General features: G+C 43.4%; 1 protein-coding gene across 6 annotated transcripts in view; it reads left to right on the forward strand.

Moving 5' to 3' along the window:
* The window catches only part of LOC110521810 (KN motif and ankyrin repeat domain-containing protein 4), a 93,962-nt gene extending 77,053 nt beyond the window's left edge, over window positions 1-16,909 (forward strand). For all 6 annotated transcript variants that reach the window (XM_021599692.2, XM_036969481.1, XM_036969480.1 and 3 more), the window contains 7 exons: window positions 1,560-1,656; window positions 7,250-7,516; window positions 8,875-8,959; window positions 10,813-11,032; window positions 11,332-11,474; window positions 11,980-12,180; window positions 13,277-16,909. In XM_021599692.2, the coding sequence (XP_021455367.2) occupies window positions 1,560-1,656; window positions 7,250-7,516; window positions 8,875-8,959; window positions 10,813-11,032; window positions 11,332-11,474; window positions 11,980-12,180; window positions 13,277-13,435 (1,172 nt within the window). In that variant the 3' untranslated portion in view covers window positions 13,436-16,909. The remainder of the gene's footprint in view (window positions 1-1,559; window positions 1,657-7,249; window positions 7,517-8,874; window positions 8,960-10,812; window positions 11,033-11,331; window positions 11,475-11,979; window positions 12,181-13,276) is intronic.
* Window positions 16,910-18,023: the final 1,114 nt, after the last annotated feature.

Below are 18,023 nucleotides of genomic sequence, written 5' to 3' on the forward strand. Positions count from 1 at the left end.
ATTCCCCGGTAGGCCGTCATTGTAAATAAGAATTTGTTCTTAACTTTCTTGCCTAGTAAAAATAAAGGTTACATTTCTTTTTAAAATTCTCTATACCAAGTCCCTTACATGTACGAGCCTCTAGTCATGTCTAGATGGTTTACATCTTATGTCAAAAGTTTAACATGTTTGCATTTTAGCTAACTCTAACCCTTTTCCTAACCTTAACCTAATTCTCTTAACCTGTTATGTTAATTATCCTAACCTGCTGTGTAAATTCTCAGAACCTGCTACAAAAAGTAAATTCTGACATAAGCCGTAAACCATTAGTCAAAACCCATGCCTCTCCGCCATCCCACTGACACCAATGTAACAAATTATATAATAATTAGGTGGGTGCTAACGTTCATCTTATTTCACATGTACAAGTTTGTATTATACACATGTGTGAACTGGAAATGTGTTTTTTTGTATTTTGGTATATCCCACTCACCCTGGGGTCAAGGATCAGACATTATTGATAGTGACCCTTGAGCAATTAGGGTTAAGTGCCTTGCTCAAGAGTATTTCAACATATTTTTCACCTGGTTAGCGTGTGGATTCAAACCAGCAACCTTTCTGTTACAGGTCCAACACTCTTAACCACTAGGGTACCTGCCACCATTCAGGTGGTAATCGCAACCAGGACTGGAACCTGTGTCCAGTGACTGTTAAGCCAACACCTTAGCCATTACACCAAGTGATCTGTACCTCTTTGCAAGGTTGTTCAGTGTTGGGTTAAGGTCACTACAATATTAATTACAGCTCTCTATTGTCACACACTCTTATGTGAGCCTTTCTAAAGACTTCAGAACTGGCAGCGGACATGCTCGTACTTTAATTAACTTAACCATAGGCCACGTAAACACTTCCACTCACAGGTGGCCAAAAATAACTAACTGAAAGCCACGCCTCCAATGATTGTACCTTTATATTCAAAATATTGGGTACAAAAATGTACCATTATACTAGATTATCCGCACATGTGTACCATAAAAGGTACCATAAGAGATCATATCTCTGGTACATTGTGTATTTTGATCGTTTTGTACCACAGGGAACAATACTGTACCCTTACTGTACCCTTTTGTTTACTGAGTAGTGACTGGAGCAGGTGTTGTAATGTCATGTTGTTATCCTCCTTGATGCTGTTAGAATCTTCTTGTTTGACCCAGCAGAAAGTGCACATCTGTTTCAGATTTATATAGAGTAGGTGATTAGTGTATCCATATGGTGTGTGTGTGTGTGTGTGTGTGTGTGTGTGTGTGTGTGTGTGTGTGTGTGTGTGTGTGTGTGTGTGTGTGTGTGTGTGTGTGTGGACACAAGAGACCCTGTACGTGCTGAAGATGGAAAGCACACACTACCCTATTTCCCAGAGGCCTGACAACTCTCTCTCTGTATCTATATCTCGCTCTCTCTCCCTCTATCTCTCTCTCTCTCTCTCCCTCCCTCTCTGTATCTATATCTGCCTCGCTCTGTGTCTCTCTCTCTGTCTCTCTCTCTCTCTCTCGATCTCTCTCTGGCTCTATCTCGTTCTCTAGGTCTGAAATCCATCATGAAGAAGAACGATGCTGCTGACAAACAGGGGAACAGAGGAGGAGCCAAGAAGAACCTAAAGTTTGTGGGAGTCAACGGAGGGTAAAGCTCGTACAGTGCTGTATGTAGGTGTAGCCTATATACATGTACTGTTAGTTGCATTTTTTTTTATTATACTGTATACATTATGCATTACAGAACTATGTTTAGCATATGTTATTTATGCTATAGTACGTATAGCATAATGAATTCGGCATACAATACTATATGGTTCTATAGTATTTACGTTGACTAAAGCAATTGTACATAAGAGGGCGTGCTTAATGACTTTTTTAGCATGGCTGTGTTGCGGTTGTAAGTACGAGGCGGAGCTGAGCACAACCCTGAGTGTACAATTTATTTACCAATTAAATAAATAACGCTAGTTTGATAAATGTATTCATAGGCTACTATTTCATCCCTCCACAAAAATATAGTTTCGACACAAATCTATGGTTGCAGGCCAAGCCAGCTGGTCGATTGGCGTCGTTATCATTCAAACCTACTGGTCGTTCATTCAATTTGCATCATTGCTATGGGCAGGCACTGCTAGTGCTGCTGACAGTGATGGCGCTGTCCGCCGTGCTGAATTTAGCGCATCAATAATCACTCTCATCAAGCAGAAATACCAACACTTGTAGCCTACTGCCGGACCATTTTACAGAAAAGGGAATTATTGTAATCATAAAACTGACACGATTTATTTATTTCCATCATCCACTATTGGTTGTAAACATTAATGTGCACTTTGCCATTCATTGTGCAGCCTTTGAAGTATGCATCTACTGGGGCCTAGTCAGCCGTTTAGCCGGAACTGGCGGGTGGTTCTTGATGTCGGACCTTGTCAGGATGTTGTTCCATCTTGTCCTGCTGTCCTGGGAAGGGGTCCATTAGCTCTAATATCAAAATATGTAGACTATTTATTTCCACAACAAACCTTGCACAGTTGGCGCAGCATGGAACCGTGTGTGAACTCCGACTGGCTCCCGACTGTACCACACACTACAGAGACCACCCGCTTGAGATGCAGGTAGAAGGCTGGAGTGTCTTGCAGGAGCTTGCTAATATACACTGAGTATACATGAAGAACATCTTCTCTTTCCATGACATAGACTGACCAGGTGAATCCAGGTGAAAGCTATCATCCCACACTTGTAAATCCATTGCAATCAGTGTAGATGAAGGGGAGGAGACAGGTTAAAGAAGGATTTTTAAGCCTTGAGACAATTAAGACATGGATTGTGTATGTGTACGTTTCAAAGGGTGAATGGACAAGACAAAACATTTAAGTGACTTTGAACGAGGTATGGTAGTAGGTGCCAGGCACACCGGTTTGTGACAAGAACTATAACTCTGCTTGGTTTTTCATGTTCAACAGTTTCCCGTGTGTATCAATAATGGTCCACCACCCAAAGGACATCCAGCCAACTTGACACAACTGTAGGAAGCATTGGAGTCAACATGGGCCAGCATCCTTTTGGAACGCTTTTGGAACCCCTTGTAGAGTCCATGCCCTGACAAATTGAAGCTGTTCTGAGGGAAGGGAACTCCTAGCTGAGAAACGGTCAACTCCATTCTCTTATATCGAGGCAGAGTTTTGAGTTTTGATAAATGGCCGCATGATTTTCTAGCAACAACATTGAGTCACCTTAAATCAATACTAATCAATTCTGAAAATGCTTACCTGTACCTATGTTTGTCCTGTACAACCGTGGACCTTCCACGGGGTGCTGAAATTCAGACTTTTAATTCAAACTTTTATTGAATACAACCACTTTTTTCTAATTTGCATGTAAACTACGATTCAGTTGGCACACGTGCATTCACGCAGAATTGAGCCACACAAATCTGAAAAAAGTTGGTTGTATTTGTTACAAGTTTGCATTAAAAGTATGAATTTCAGCACCCGCGGAAGGACCACGGTTGTACAGGACAAACATAGGCACAGGTAATCAATCACAAGGCTTGTTTTGACCAGCCCATTGTAGAACACTACAGATGCTATATCTTAATTTTAGCCAGTTTCACACAGCAGGGAAATGTATTGTAATGTTGTTTTAATGGACATTTTCTGTAAGGTAGCCTTGCAGTTAGAGAGGCGAGCCAGAAACCATGAGCAAGGCACTTAACTGATTCAGAGGGGTTGGGTTAAATGCGGAAGACACATTTCAGTTACATTCAGTCGGACAACTGACTAAGTATCCCCCTTTCCCTTTTAACCCCCCACAACAACAGCTCCCCGGGCGCCCATTGTGGCAGCCCCCCGCACCCATCCAAATAAACTGTATGTCTATATGTGTGTGTCTTTCAGAGGGGTGGGTTAAAAGCGGAAGTAATATTTCGGTTAGACCTTGTGTGCAATTGACCAATAAAGTTATTTGAATCTTAATCTTAATTTTCATTAGGGCAAATCAAGACTGAAATGTGCAGGAAAATTCCTGCAATGGAATGATCAAATTAAGATATGGCATCTGTATTTCTTCACACTCCTCACACAGCCTGTGGTGTTCTGGCCTTCTGCTCACTCTTTCTCTGTTTGTCTATCTGCTCCATCTTTCATCCTGTCTGTCCCATAGACACATTGCCCTCACTCTGACACTGTGTGGGTGTGTGTGCATGCTTGTGTGTATGTGTGTGATGCTCTCTGATTCAGCTGTGTTCTGATTGTCAAAGGCCTCTCTCCTGTCTGTGTGATTAGAACAGGCTGGCCTAGCGTTAGTGCTATAGTTAGTATAAGTAAAGGACTTAGCATTAATGCTATAGTTAGTATAAGTAAAGGACTTAGCATTAGTGCTATAGTTAGTATAAGTAAAGGACTTAACATTAGTGCTATAGTTAGTATAAGTAAAGGACTTAACATTAGTGCTATAGTTAGTATAAGTAAAGGACTTAGCATTAATGCTTTAGTTAGTATAAGTAAAGGACTTAGCCAGTACTGCTTCCTCCTGATTCAGCTCACACCAAGGCTCAAACCCAGGACCTCTGCCTTGCTAGCACATGTGACCATCCTCCTGAAGCTTCTTACCAGTCACTGCCACGCAAAAAGCTAGCTATTTGCTGGCACAAATGGGGACACTTCAGGCTGAGGAGTAAGTTTCACACATTCACATGTGCTACAAATACACTACCTGCTGACTGGCCCTCCCACCAGCACACACATAATTACTAAAGCCTGGCCATAACACATTGCTGGGCGTGACAGCAGACAGCAGTCCGCCCCTCTCATCAAAACTATAACAGACAACACAATCAGAATGGATCTACTGATGTACTGATTCTTTGATTTCTTACCTGATGAGGTTCATTCAGATAACAGCTCAAAGGGAGACTCGTATCATGATGCAACAAACTATAATAATTGTGTAAGCTGATCAAAATTAACATTTCTGGAGATGTTTTTTTTATTATTTTTTTTAAATTTAGGGGGTGGAACATCTTTAATATTGCAAATAGTTTGTGGATTCTATCAATGTAATTGTCTGCATGATTTCCAATCCCCCATTTATATTTTTTATAAATACAGTTGAAGTTGGAAGTTTACATACACTTAGGTTGGAGTCATTAAAACTTGTTTTTTAACCATTCCACACATTTTTTGTTAACAAACTATAGTTTTGGCAAGTCAGTTAGGACATCTACTTTGTGCATGACACAAGTAATTTTCACAACAATTGTTTACAGACAGATTATTTCACTTATAATTCACTGTATCACAATTCCAGTGGGTCAGAAGCTTACATACACTAAGTAGACAGTGCTTTTAAACAGCTTGGAAAATTCCAGAGAAGGATGTCATGTCTTTAGAAGCTTCTGATAGGCTAATTGACATCATTTGAGTGAATTTGAGGTGTACCTGTGAATGTATTTCAAGGCCTACCTTAAAACTCAGTGCCTCTTTGCTTGACATCAGGGGAAAATCAAAATAAATCAGCCAAGACCTCAGAAAAAAATGTAGACCTCCACAAGTCTGGTTCATCATTGGGAGCAATTTCCAAACAACTGAAGGTACCACGCGTATCTGTACAAACAATGGTACGCAAGTATACACACCATGGGACCACGCAGCCGTCATACCGCTCAGGAAGGAGACGCAATCTGTCTCCTAGAGATGAAAGTACTTTGGTGCGAAAAGTGCAAATCAAACCCAGAACCACAGCAAAGGACCCTGTGAAGATGCTGGAGGAAACAGGTACAAAAGTATCTATATCCACAGTAAAACGAGTCCTATATCGACACAACCTGAAAGGCCACTCAGCAAGGAAGAAGACACTGCTCCAAAACTGCCATAAAAAAAGCCAGACTACGGTTTGCTGCAGATGGGGACAAAGATCGTACTTTTTGGAGTCCTCTGGTCTGATGAAACAAAACTAGAACTGTTTGGCCGTAATGACCATCGTTATGTTTGGAGGAAAAAGGTGGAGCACGGGGTGAAGCACGGGGGTGGCAGCATCATGTTGTGGGGGTGCTTTGCTGCAGGAGGGACTGGTGCACTTTACAAAATAGATGGCATCATGAGGGAGGAAGATTATGTGGAAATATTGAAGCAACATCTCAAGACATCAGTCAGGAAGTTAAAGCTTGGTCACAAATGGGTCTTCCAAATGGACAATGACTCCAAACATATTTCCAAAGTTGTGGCAAAATGGCTTAAGGACAGCAAAGTCAAGGTATTGGAGTGGCCATCACAAAGCTCTGACCTCAATCCTATAGAAAATGTGTGGGCACAGTAAACTTAGTGTATGTAGACTTCTGACCCACTGGAATTGTGATACAATGAATTATAAGTGAAATAATCTGTCTGTAAGCAATTGTTGGAAAAATTACTTGTTTCATGCACAAAGTAGATGTCCTAACCGACTTGCCAAAACTATAGTTTGTTAATAAGAAATTTGTGGAGTTGTTGAAAAACAAGTATTAATTTGTCCAACCTAAATGTATGTAAACTTCTAACTTCAACTGTATATTATTGCTAATTAGCTGTTCTGTGAATGGAAAATTCTCACATTTTTGTGAGAGGGTTCACTATGTCATATAAAAAATGTAATAGCCTGGTTATGGTTGCCCCTAACCTTTGACCCATACCAGGAAGTGCATGCTGTATACCTCTGTTCAGATGTTTTCTCCATCCATACCCTCCTTGTCCCTCATCACAACCCAACTTTAAGAACACCCACACACACACACACACATTGCCATGAGAACATATCACAGACCTCCCTCCTTCAGACCCTGATCCCATGACCTCTCCTTACACTGCCTCTATTTGCCCTTCTCCTTCTGGAATTCTGTGGCCCCTGAACAAAAGGTCCACAAACATCCATGAAGGAACACTATTCTATGCCAGACCTTAGCCTATCTGACCTTAGTCTTTCTGATCAAGGGCCCTATAGAAGTTCCTTGACAGTGACAAAAACTTACAAACACACATTCCTTTTCATGAACTACCATCTAAATATGCACCTTTCCATGAACCATCTACACCTGACCAAGCCATGTTCTCACTGTTCACAGATGTTAGTGATTCCAAGATGTTACACAAAAATGTTATGTTAGGCCAATGGCCAGCCCACATGGGGTTGGACTTATTTTATCATTTCAATGCTCTTCCAACATCTGTACTCTCACTGATGCTGTTTGTGCTGTTGTTAATGTCCAGGTATGAGACTACCTCAAGTGAGGAGGAATCCAGTGAGGAGGAGAAGGGGGAGGTAGAGGAGGAGGAGGTGGACAGCTCTGAGCCTGAGGAGGAGCGGGAGAAGGAGGAGGGAGCTGGAGCAGCTCAGGGCCAGGGGGAGGCCACAGCTACAGAGGACGAGGCCCAGGGAGCAGGGGCCCAGGCTGGGGAGACAGAGGGCCATGAAGACTCTCAGGACCCAGAGAACAGCCAGGCACTCCTGGAGGAGCAGCCAGCTGCAGCATCAGGGTGTGTAGGGAGATAGAAGGAGAGTGTGGATGTGCGGGGAAATGGATTATCAAAAAATATATGATTATATAAGTAGTGAGATAGAGACGTTGGTGACCAGAACATGTGTTGTTTGACTCCCACAGTGGGCCAGCCACCAGGCAGTTGTTGACCAAGGTTCTTTACCCACATTGTTTCATTAAATATCATCCAGAGGATGACTTCTGAAATTAGAACCGCACACGGTTTTGCCGCAACAGAGTAGAGCAACACCCTTCAATTGATGCGCTGGGAAACAAAAGAAATCTCTCACAAAAACAGATAAAAAATGAAAACACGGATAATTATAAGGGAGCAAAAAAACATATAAATTGCCTACAATATTTACAATAACTTTTCAATCAACAAATTGACAGATTTCCAAGGAAAGCCCAGAGAGTGGTAATACCAGATATTGACATTTTTTAACACCTGCAACTGCCATTTCCTGCCATTTCCTGCCATCTTTTACATAGTGCTGCAACCAGTCCACAAGATGGCACAGCACACCTCTTACATTCATTAGGGACAACCTTGATCCAGGGCTTTCTTCAGGTGAGGTCCAGCTGAGTAAAGCCTGGAACCTACAGTATAGAGCCTGCAGGGCCCAATTAGGCCACAATGAGACAGGTGCTGAGTCAGGCTTTAATATATCAGCCGTCCACACAACTGATGGGGCCCGGCCCCTTCCGCTGCTGACATACCAGACATATACACACATGTATGCACACACACAAATACACACAAAACACACACACACTAAAGTGTGATTCAGTTCCATGGAGGATGTGTTGCGTATGTTGACCTTTGGGCTCTGTCTCAGAAAAGCCCCCAGGGGTTGCGCTATTGTTCTGTCCGTGTTAGTCAGGAAGGAGCAGGCGTGACATCATGTGGGCTCTACGTTGTCGTTGACATCATTACATGCAGCAGCGTGATGAGAAAACAGACATGCCATGATTATATATTACCACAGTGGATAAAGTGCCACAGTGAAGAGAGAAGTGCAGTTGCGCGTGTATTGCTTTCGATGAGTCATCGTCACACAAGTGTATCTTTATCTTTATTTATAGTCTCGGTAAACGTAGTGTCCAAGCGATGTAAGCGATCATGTTTCATAAGGTAATGTGCTTTACATTATGCTACCGTTGGATTTATGTATCTGCTTTTTGCTTTATGTATCTGCTTTTTTTGTATGATTAGGCCTGGCATGTTTTGAGGGACTCGATTTCCCTACTCCGGTTCATGCTAATCTAATCCAGACCATTTCACCACCACATATGTCTGTCTGTCAATATGAATTGCTATGAAAGATAACTTAAAGTTCTGCCATGTTCACACAGGGAGACGATCGATAAGGGCTTCATGGAAGCGTGTGACTACATTGAGGGTCGTATGGCAGAGGTGGTGGCCCCCGATAAAGAAATGGTAAGCACGGTTCCCTTCACACTGTCGTGCCTGAGGTTAATCGTGGTTAAGGCCGACACCCTCTTCACATACAGTACCAGTCAAAAGTTTGGACACACCTACTCATTCAAGGGAGTATCTTTATTTGTACTATGTTACTATATTTACTACATCAAAACTATGAAGTAACACATATGGAATCATGTAGTAACCAACAAAAATGTTAAACAAATTGAACAAATCAAAATATATTTTATATTTGAGATTCTTCAAAGTAGCCACCCATTGCCTTGATGACAACTTTACACACTCCCCCTTGGCATTCTCTCAACCAGCTTCATGAGGTAGTCACCTGAAACACATTTCAATAAACAGGTGTGCCTTGTTGAAAGTAATTTGTGGGATTTCTTTCTTTCTTAACCAATAAATTGTGTTGTGACAAGGTAGGATTGGTAGACAGAAGATGGCCCTATTTGGTAAAAGACCAAGTCCATATTATGGCAAGAACAGCTCAAATAAGCAAAGAGAAACAACAGTCCACCATTACTTTAAGACATGAAGGTCAGTCAATCTGGAACATTTCAAGAACTTTAAAAGTTTCTTCAAGTGCAGTCACAAAAACCATCAAGCGCTATGATTGAAACTGGCTCTCATGAGGACCGCCACAGGAAAGGAAGACCCAGAGTTACCTCTGCTGCAGAGGATAAGTTCATTAGAGTTAACTGCACCTCAGATTGCAGCCCAAATAAATGCTTCACAGAGTTCAAGTAACAGACACATCTCAACATCAACTGTTTAGAGGAGACTGTGTGAATCAGGCCTTCATGGGCGAATTGCTGCAAAGAAACCACTACTAAAGGACACCAATAATAAGAAGAGATTAGGAGTAATGGACATTAGACCGGTGGAAATCTGTCCTCTGGTCTGATGAGTCCAAATTTGAGATTTTTTATTCCAACCGCCGTGTCTTTGTGAGCCGCAGAGTAGGTGAACGGATGATCTCCGCATGTGTGGTTCCCACCATGAAGCATGGAGGAGGTGTTATGGTGTGGGGGTGCTTTGCTGGTGATACTGTCAGTGATTTAATTAGAATTCAAGGCACACTTAACCAGAATAGCTACCACAGCATTCTGCAGCGATACACCATCTCATCTGGATTGCGCCTAGTGGGACTGTCATTTGTTTTTCAACAGGACAATGACCCAAAACACACCTCCAGGCTGTGTAAGGGCTATTTGACCAAGAAGGAGAGTGATGGACTGCTGCATCAGATGACCTGGCCTCTACAATCTCCCGTATTTAACCCAATTGAGATGGTTTGGGATGAGCTGGACCGCAGAGTGAAGGAAAAGCAGCCAACAAGTGCTCAGCATACATATGTGGGAACTCCTTCAAGACTGTTGGAAAAGCATTCCTCATGAAGCTGGTTGAGAGGACGCCAAGAGTGTGCAAAACTGTCATCAAGGCTACTTTGAAGAATCTAAAATATATTTTGATTTGACACTTTTGGGTTACTACATGATTCCATATGTGTTATTTCATAGTTTTGATGTCTTCTCTATTATTCCACAATGTAGAAAATAGTCCAATGTAGTCCTATGTACCTAATTTTTGTACCGCTTTCAATAAAAACTGGGTACAAGTACAAGTGCTATCAAACGTGAACCCTAACCTTACCTTGAATTCCACACCTTGGCTAAACCCTAAACCCTAAACCCACCCATAACCCTAACCCTAGCTTCATGTCCACATCCCAGTACAACCCTAACCCTAGCCTCAACCACAACCCTAACCCTAGCTTCATGTTCACATCCCAGTACAACACTGTGTGTGTGTGTGTGTGTGTGTGTGTGTATGTTCTCTCCCTCTGTCAGAGACATGTCCTGATGGTGTTGTACCAGGAGTGGTTCCGTGTGTCCAGTCAGAAGGACTCTCTGGCTGACACCGTCACCCTCTACCTGAGAGAGGTGGGCATCGCCACGCCGACCCTCCTGCGTTACATCGTGAACCTGGCCGACGGCAACGGCAACACAGCGCTCCACTACAGCGTGTCCCACTCCAACTTCCCTGTGGTCAAACTGCTGCTGGACACCGGTACGGGACAATCATACACCTCTCTCCAACACCCTCACTCTCATCTATCAATTCAATTCTCTCTCACCCCTTCTCAGTCTCTCTAGTGCACCTTTTTTCCCCCTCCATACCCCCTTTTCCCTCATCGAGCCCTTAGCTATTGACTTAAAATGGTCTGTGTGTGAGTTTGTATGTGTCCGCGGCACACTTGAGCACGCGTACGTATGTCTGTGTTTGTGTCTGTGTGTGTGTTCATGTACGCATGCTTTTGGTTTTGTGTACTGTATGTGTGTGTGTGTGTGTGTGTGTGTGTGTGTTAGGTCTGTGTGAGGTGGACATCCTGAACAAGGCGGGCTACACAGCCGTGATGCTGGCCTCCCTAACAGCTGCTGATGGATCAGAGGACATGGAGGTGGCTCTGCAGCTACTGAGACAGGGAGATGTCAATGCCCGCGCTAGCCAGGTACACAAAACATGTACACACTCTCTCAACACCCCCCCCCCCCCCCCCCCCCCCCCACACACACACACACACACACATATTGTACACTCACAGACACGCATTAACACTGAGCCACTGTATAGTCACACTCACCTGCACTCAGGCAGTCACAGACTGTATATTCACTCAGCTATCTCCTGTACAAGCCATTCTATAGACATTGAAACACCTGCACAGTCACCTACCTACAAGTCCTTTTATTTTTACCTCTCCTGCACAAGTTAGTTGTTGTTCACCTTTTAAACCTTCATCATTTTGTTTTGTATTTTCTTGTGTGCCCCCAAAAATTATATATATTTAACAAAAAATACCTATACTCAATACAAACCTACTTACCCAGTCACTCAGGACCAGTGTACCGGACTCTCTTCCTCACACTCATTCTTCCCACCACAAACATATACTGTATCGTTTCCTTCCTGTGCTCTTTTCTTTTCTCTTACTTCTCTCTCTCCTGGTCTCTAAGGCAGGGCAGACGGCTCTGATGCTATCGGTCAGCCATGGTCGTACAGCCATGGTGCGGTTGCTGCTGAGCTGCCAAGCTGACCTCAACATTCAGGACAAAGACGGTTCGACCGCACTCATGTGCGCGTGTGAGCACGGTCACACCGAGATCGCTCGGGTGCTACTGGAGTCTGGCCACTGTGACACCAGCCTCACAGACAAGGTAGGAACGCACGCACACACATGCTGTACACATACACACATCAGGGCATACACACAAACATGAACACATACATACCACAGGAGATTGGTGGCACCTTAATTGGGGAGAATGGACTCATGGTAATGTCTGGAGCAGATTCAATGGAATTGAATATATCAAACACATGGTTTCCATTTGCTTCTGTTCCGTATTATGAGCTGTTCTCCCCTCAGCAGCCCCCTGTGATACATAGAGTACAGTTACTTTTGGACTTCCCAATATTTCAAAACAACACAACAGTGCCACCACATGGCTAAAACTGTGAAGTGCATCATGTTCATTTAATTGAACGAGTACAGAGACCCGCAGAGGATGTCAAATCCCCTAACCTTTGAGCTGCGGGGAATTGACCAGAAACACACTATCCTATTTTACCTCCACCGAGTGATAGCAGCATGGGCATCCAGCTTCTAGGTTAATGACTGGTTTGTAGTGATGTCTCTCTGGGTTTGACACACTAATCCCTCCTAGAAGGTATTACACTGTACAGGATGTGTAGAGGTGTCTGTATGCGAATTGCGTGGCGGCTATGGCTGGAATCAGACCTTGTGCGAGGCCTCCAGGGCAAAGTAGACCTTGGAACCTCAGACATTGCTGTGTGGGTGTGGTGCTGTGGCAGACAGGCTGCAAATATCACTCTCTCTATCTCTTCCTTTCCCATGGTCCTGACATGGTATTATCCTGCTCTCACTCTCGTCCCACAAGCCAGCCAGGAATCGAACCGAGAATCTTCCTATTCCGACATATTATCCATTGCACCACTGGCCCATTGTGCCGATAACCTTTTTTGGGGTGTAGGTTTTGCCTGTACGCTCATTCCCCAGGTCTCCTGTTTCTCCTGTTGGTTCTACTGTGGGAAGGGGAGGGAGCGAGGGAGGGGTCTAAAGCACATATTCTCTGGCTAGTGGAGAGGACAGTGTTCACTGTTCAAACATGATTGACCCACACTGTTTTTGTTTTCTCTAAAAGTGAATCAACATTCTCTCTCTCTCTCTCTCTCTCTCTCTCTCTCTCTCCGCCTTTGCCTCTCTCTCTCTCTCTCGCTCGCTCTCTCTAGGATGGTCAGAGGGCTCTGTCGGTGGCGGTAGCGTCCTCCCACGCTGAGATAGTTGACCTACTCAAGAGCCACTCAGATTCCACCACCACCCAGGCCTCCAACCCCTCTACCACCACCTCTGCCACCATCATCACCACCACCACAGCCTCTCTCCTCTGAGCCCCCTCCAGTAGCCCCTCTCTAACCCCTACCCTACCCAGCCCCGGACCCACCCCCACCCTGGACCCACTATACCCCGAACCCCTTTCCCTGGACCAGAGGAGGCTGGTGGGAGGAGCTATAGGAGGACGGGCCCATTGTAATGGCTGGAGTGGAATAAATGGAACGGTGTCAAACTGATCAATCATATAGAAACCACATGTTTGACTCCATTCCATTCATTCAAATGCAGCCATTACAATGAGCCCGTCCTCCTATAGCTCCTCCCACCAGCCTCCACTGTCATGGACCATACTCTTTTCCAGACTGTCTGGAGGACAGACAAAGGCTGTATTCACCACCACTGCCTATATCTCCCCACCGACCAGAGCTCAGCTCACAGATAGGCCTATTGGACCGGAGCCCCACCGACCAGAGCTCAGCTCACAGATAGGCCTATTGGACCGGAGCCCCACGGACCAGAGCTCAGCTCACAGATAGGCCTATTGGACCGGAGCCCCATTTAGGGAGTGGGAATAATGTGTCAACTGTTTGGCAGCCAGCCAATGTGACGCTCAAAAACCCAGTAGCAGTGGCGACAGTGGTGATTGACAGGTGATCCAGGAAGAGGGCAGAAGGACAACAGAAGGATGATGGTTTGCTGCTTTATAATATAAAACAAGCTATTCAGGCCAAAATCATCTTAAACACATGATCTACCTTAACAATCGGTCATTTTATTATTAACACTATGTTTTTCCTTTTTATACCTGTATCTAAGTTTCCATCCAAACGGCAACAGAATATTTTAAAATCTGCATAATGAAAATATGCACATTTTCCCTCCGGCGGTGTGTTTCAAGCAAACTGACTTGTTGCAGGAACATTTTAAAACGTTTGAACATTTTAATTTTCGCATAAATTCCATCGTTTTTTGTTGTTGTGTGTTTTAAAAGAATATATGTTTAACCTTTATTTAACTAGGCAAGTCAGTTAAGAACAAATTCTTATTAACAATGACAGCCTACCCCCAGCCAAACCTGGGACAATTGTGCACCACCGAATCACAACCAGATGTGATACAGCCTGGATTTGAACCAGGGACTGTAGTGACTTCTCTTGCACAGAGATGCAGTGCCTTAGACCGCTGCGCCAGTTGGGAGCCAAAAGTTCAATCAATCAATTAAGCAATCAATCAAATGTATTTATAAATACCTTTCTCCATCAGATGTCACAAAGTGTTATACAGAAACCCAGCCTAAAACCCCAAACAGGATGCGATGCAGATGCATAAGGGAAAAACTCCCTAGAAAGACCGGAACCTAGAAGAAAATATAGAGTACCAGTCCCTGAAGGCTGGCCAGTCTTCTTCTGGCTGTGCCAGTTGGAGATTATAAGAGTACATGGCCATTAAAGCCAGATTGTTCTTCAAGATGTTCAAACGTTCATTGACCTAAATCAATGTGTTTTCATCGCATTTTACACTAGTTTTGACACAAAAACTGTTGCCGTTAAATATCAAATATACCTACTCTGGTTTTGCCAACAGCTCGCAGATACACTGCGGGTAGGCTAATCTACACAGTGAGAATATTATGGATAAGAATATTTGCATTTGTCAAATGGCAGTCAAGCATCGATCATCATGACACCAGAATAAGACCCTCGATATTTATTCGAACAGAACATCAAGTTCACAGCGCGCACTTTCAACAGAACATCAAGTTCACAGCGCGCACTTTCAACAGAACATCAAGTTCACAGCGCGCACTTTCAACACCCTGTGAAGTTCATCATAATTGACTTAATATGTAGCCTAATAAACTGTACGGTTCCCCGAGTTATATCACTATTTGCGCATAAAGGTGTTTCCAGCGGCATTTCACGCAAAATAAATTTTACCGACACAAAAATATCCCAACATGTCTAACGAACAAATTCTCTGTTGGCATTCATAAAAGTGTTACGAAATGTCCTGTTTGCATCACAGCTGTTGTGATTTTTTTTTATAAGGTCTGACTTTACTCACATGAAAACTGGATGGAAACGTGTTTATTAATGACATCACTATTCTTTTATATTTGGACATGAGCCATTTATTTAACTCATAAAGTTGTTGTGTTATTATAGCGTTTTATAAAATACACACAGTATATTTATTTTGCAATGGAATTTGTTTTACTCTGTTTGACACACGCTGTACATACCCAAGCTTGGTTTTCGTCAGTACGGCCTGACGACTGACTCACTCAGACGTCTTCCAATATGAAGGTTGTACAGTAGGATGCAGCACGCAGCAATATAACAACCCTCGCAGAAGCTACACAGGCTACTACACTGCAGTATGTTGCAGCAACTGTATACTCGACTGAACAATTTACTTTCCCGCTCTATCTCTCTCTCTTTGTCGCTCACACACCTCACGCACACACACACTCTCGCTCACTCCACTGTAATGCATCCCTTCCTCTGTCTGCCTGCTTTTAGACTACAAATTAAATGATGTATGCACACAAATTGCTACAAAATGCACAAAGGATGTCAGGCAATTTTACATTCCAGATACAGTGTCATTCATACTATGGTACAACATCACACCACCGAGCACATGAAGCCTTGCAGTAGACTATTATCCATCACTGGCCATAATGTAATTGTGGTTGTAACATTTTCTGTAACGTTTCAGTCAGTAAATGTTACAACCCCTTGTCCCGTACGGACACACACAGGCTGCTTTCACTGCTAGAAAAGTGGAACGGTTGTTTTTTTAGGTTGATTGCGCCTCTCTCTTCCACACCCACCTCTTCTCTGTATTGAACGACGGCTTAGTGTAGGACACTGGTGTGAAGTAATGGCATGATGAGAATATCCTAGCTTGCCTATCAGAAAATGAAGAGGTGTGTGGCGCAATGTGATTTTTCATACCCGGTCTTTTAAGAACCCAATCCTAAAGGAAAAGGGACTGTACTCACAAGGTGGAGTGGTGCTGTCTTTCTCGCCTGTTCATCAGAAACCAGGCTTAGGAGCTGAAGACTGACCTCTACTGGTTCAAGAAGTATATGGCTAAATACCTGAAGATACAGTATTGTGAAAAATATATCTGGTATTGTCTGACATTTGCTATGTTTAGTATTTATTCAAAATGCTATATTTTTACAATATACAGTATATGCATGGGCCAATAGTCCAATGAACATGTTGGAATTTAATATGTGAATGTATTGGTTCTTCTGGATGGTATATATAAGCTGATTGGTCTACTCTAAAAAGCAATGTGACTGTTAATTGGTTGGGTGGTTCATGCTCGTCTCTTATTGGACAAGGCTGTGTACTGTACTGTGTCAATAGGACTGACTGTTGTAATACTTTATCACAATCAGATGTAAACAGCTGTACCTGCCTGTAATATTCCTACTATCAAATTGGCCTGAATGTTAACCATTTGCAAATCAGAGAATTGCTTCTAAATAAAAATGAAACTATTGGGTAGAAGTATATAATGTGATGATCCAATGGATATTAGCATCTAAGGTGCATTAGCCTCTGAAGGATGTCTGAATAGGCGCACACTTATTTTTCCCCCTTCTTTCCCCTTCTGACCATCTACAGTGCCTTCGGAAAGTATTCAGACCCCTTGATTTTTTTCCCACATTTTGTTACGCTACTGCGTTATTAAAAAATGGATTAAACACGTTTTTTTCCCTCGCCAATCTACACACAATAGCCCATACTGACAAACCAAAAACATATGTTAAAACATCTAATAAAAATGTATTTACATAAGTATTCAGACCCTTTGCTATGACACTCGAAATTGAGATCAGGTGCATCCTGTTTCCATTGATTATCCTTGAGATGTTTCTACAACTTGATTGGAGTCCACCTGTGGTAAATTCAATTGATTGGACATGATTTGAAAAGGCACACACCTGTCTATATAAGGTCCCACAGTTGACAGTGCATGTCATAGCAAAAACCAAGCCATGTGGTTGAAGGAATTGTCCGTAGAGCGCCGAGACAGGATTGTGTCGAGGCACAGATCTGGGAAAGGGTAGTAAAAAATGTCTGCGGCATTGAAGATCCCCAAGAACACAGTGGCCTCCATCAATCTTAAATGGAAGAAGAATGGAATCACCAAGACTCTTCCTAGAGCTGAGTTCACGGCCAAACTGAGCAATCGGAGGAGAAGGGCCATGGTCAGGGAGGTGACCAAGAACCCAATGGTCACTCTGCTAGAGCTCAAGAGTTTCTTCGTGGAGATGGGAGAACCTTCCAGAAGGACAAGCGTCTCTGCAGCACTCCACCAAACAGGCCATTATGGTAGAGTGGCCAGACGGAAGCCACTCCTCGGTAAAAGGCACGTGACAGCCCGCTTGGAGTTTTCCAAAAGGCACCTAAAAACTCTCAGACCATGAGAAACAAGATTTTCTGGTCTGATTAAACTAAGATTGAAATCTTTGGCCTGAATGCCAAGCGTCACGTCTGGAGGAAACCTGGCACCATCCCTACTGTGAAGCATGGTGGTGGCAGCACCCATGTATTGGGGTTGTCTTTTAGCCACAGGGACTGGGAGACGAGTCAGGATCGAGGGAAGTTGAACGGAGCAATG

Source organism: Oncorhynchus mykiss, chromosome 30, assembly GCF_013265735.2.
Source record: "Oncorhynchus mykiss isolate Arlee chromosome 30, USDA_OmykA_1.1, whole genome shotgun sequence".
In the NCBI taxonomy this organism is placed as follows: Eukaryota; Metazoa; Chordata; class Actinopteri; order Salmoniformes; family Salmonidae; genus Oncorhynchus; species Oncorhynchus mykiss.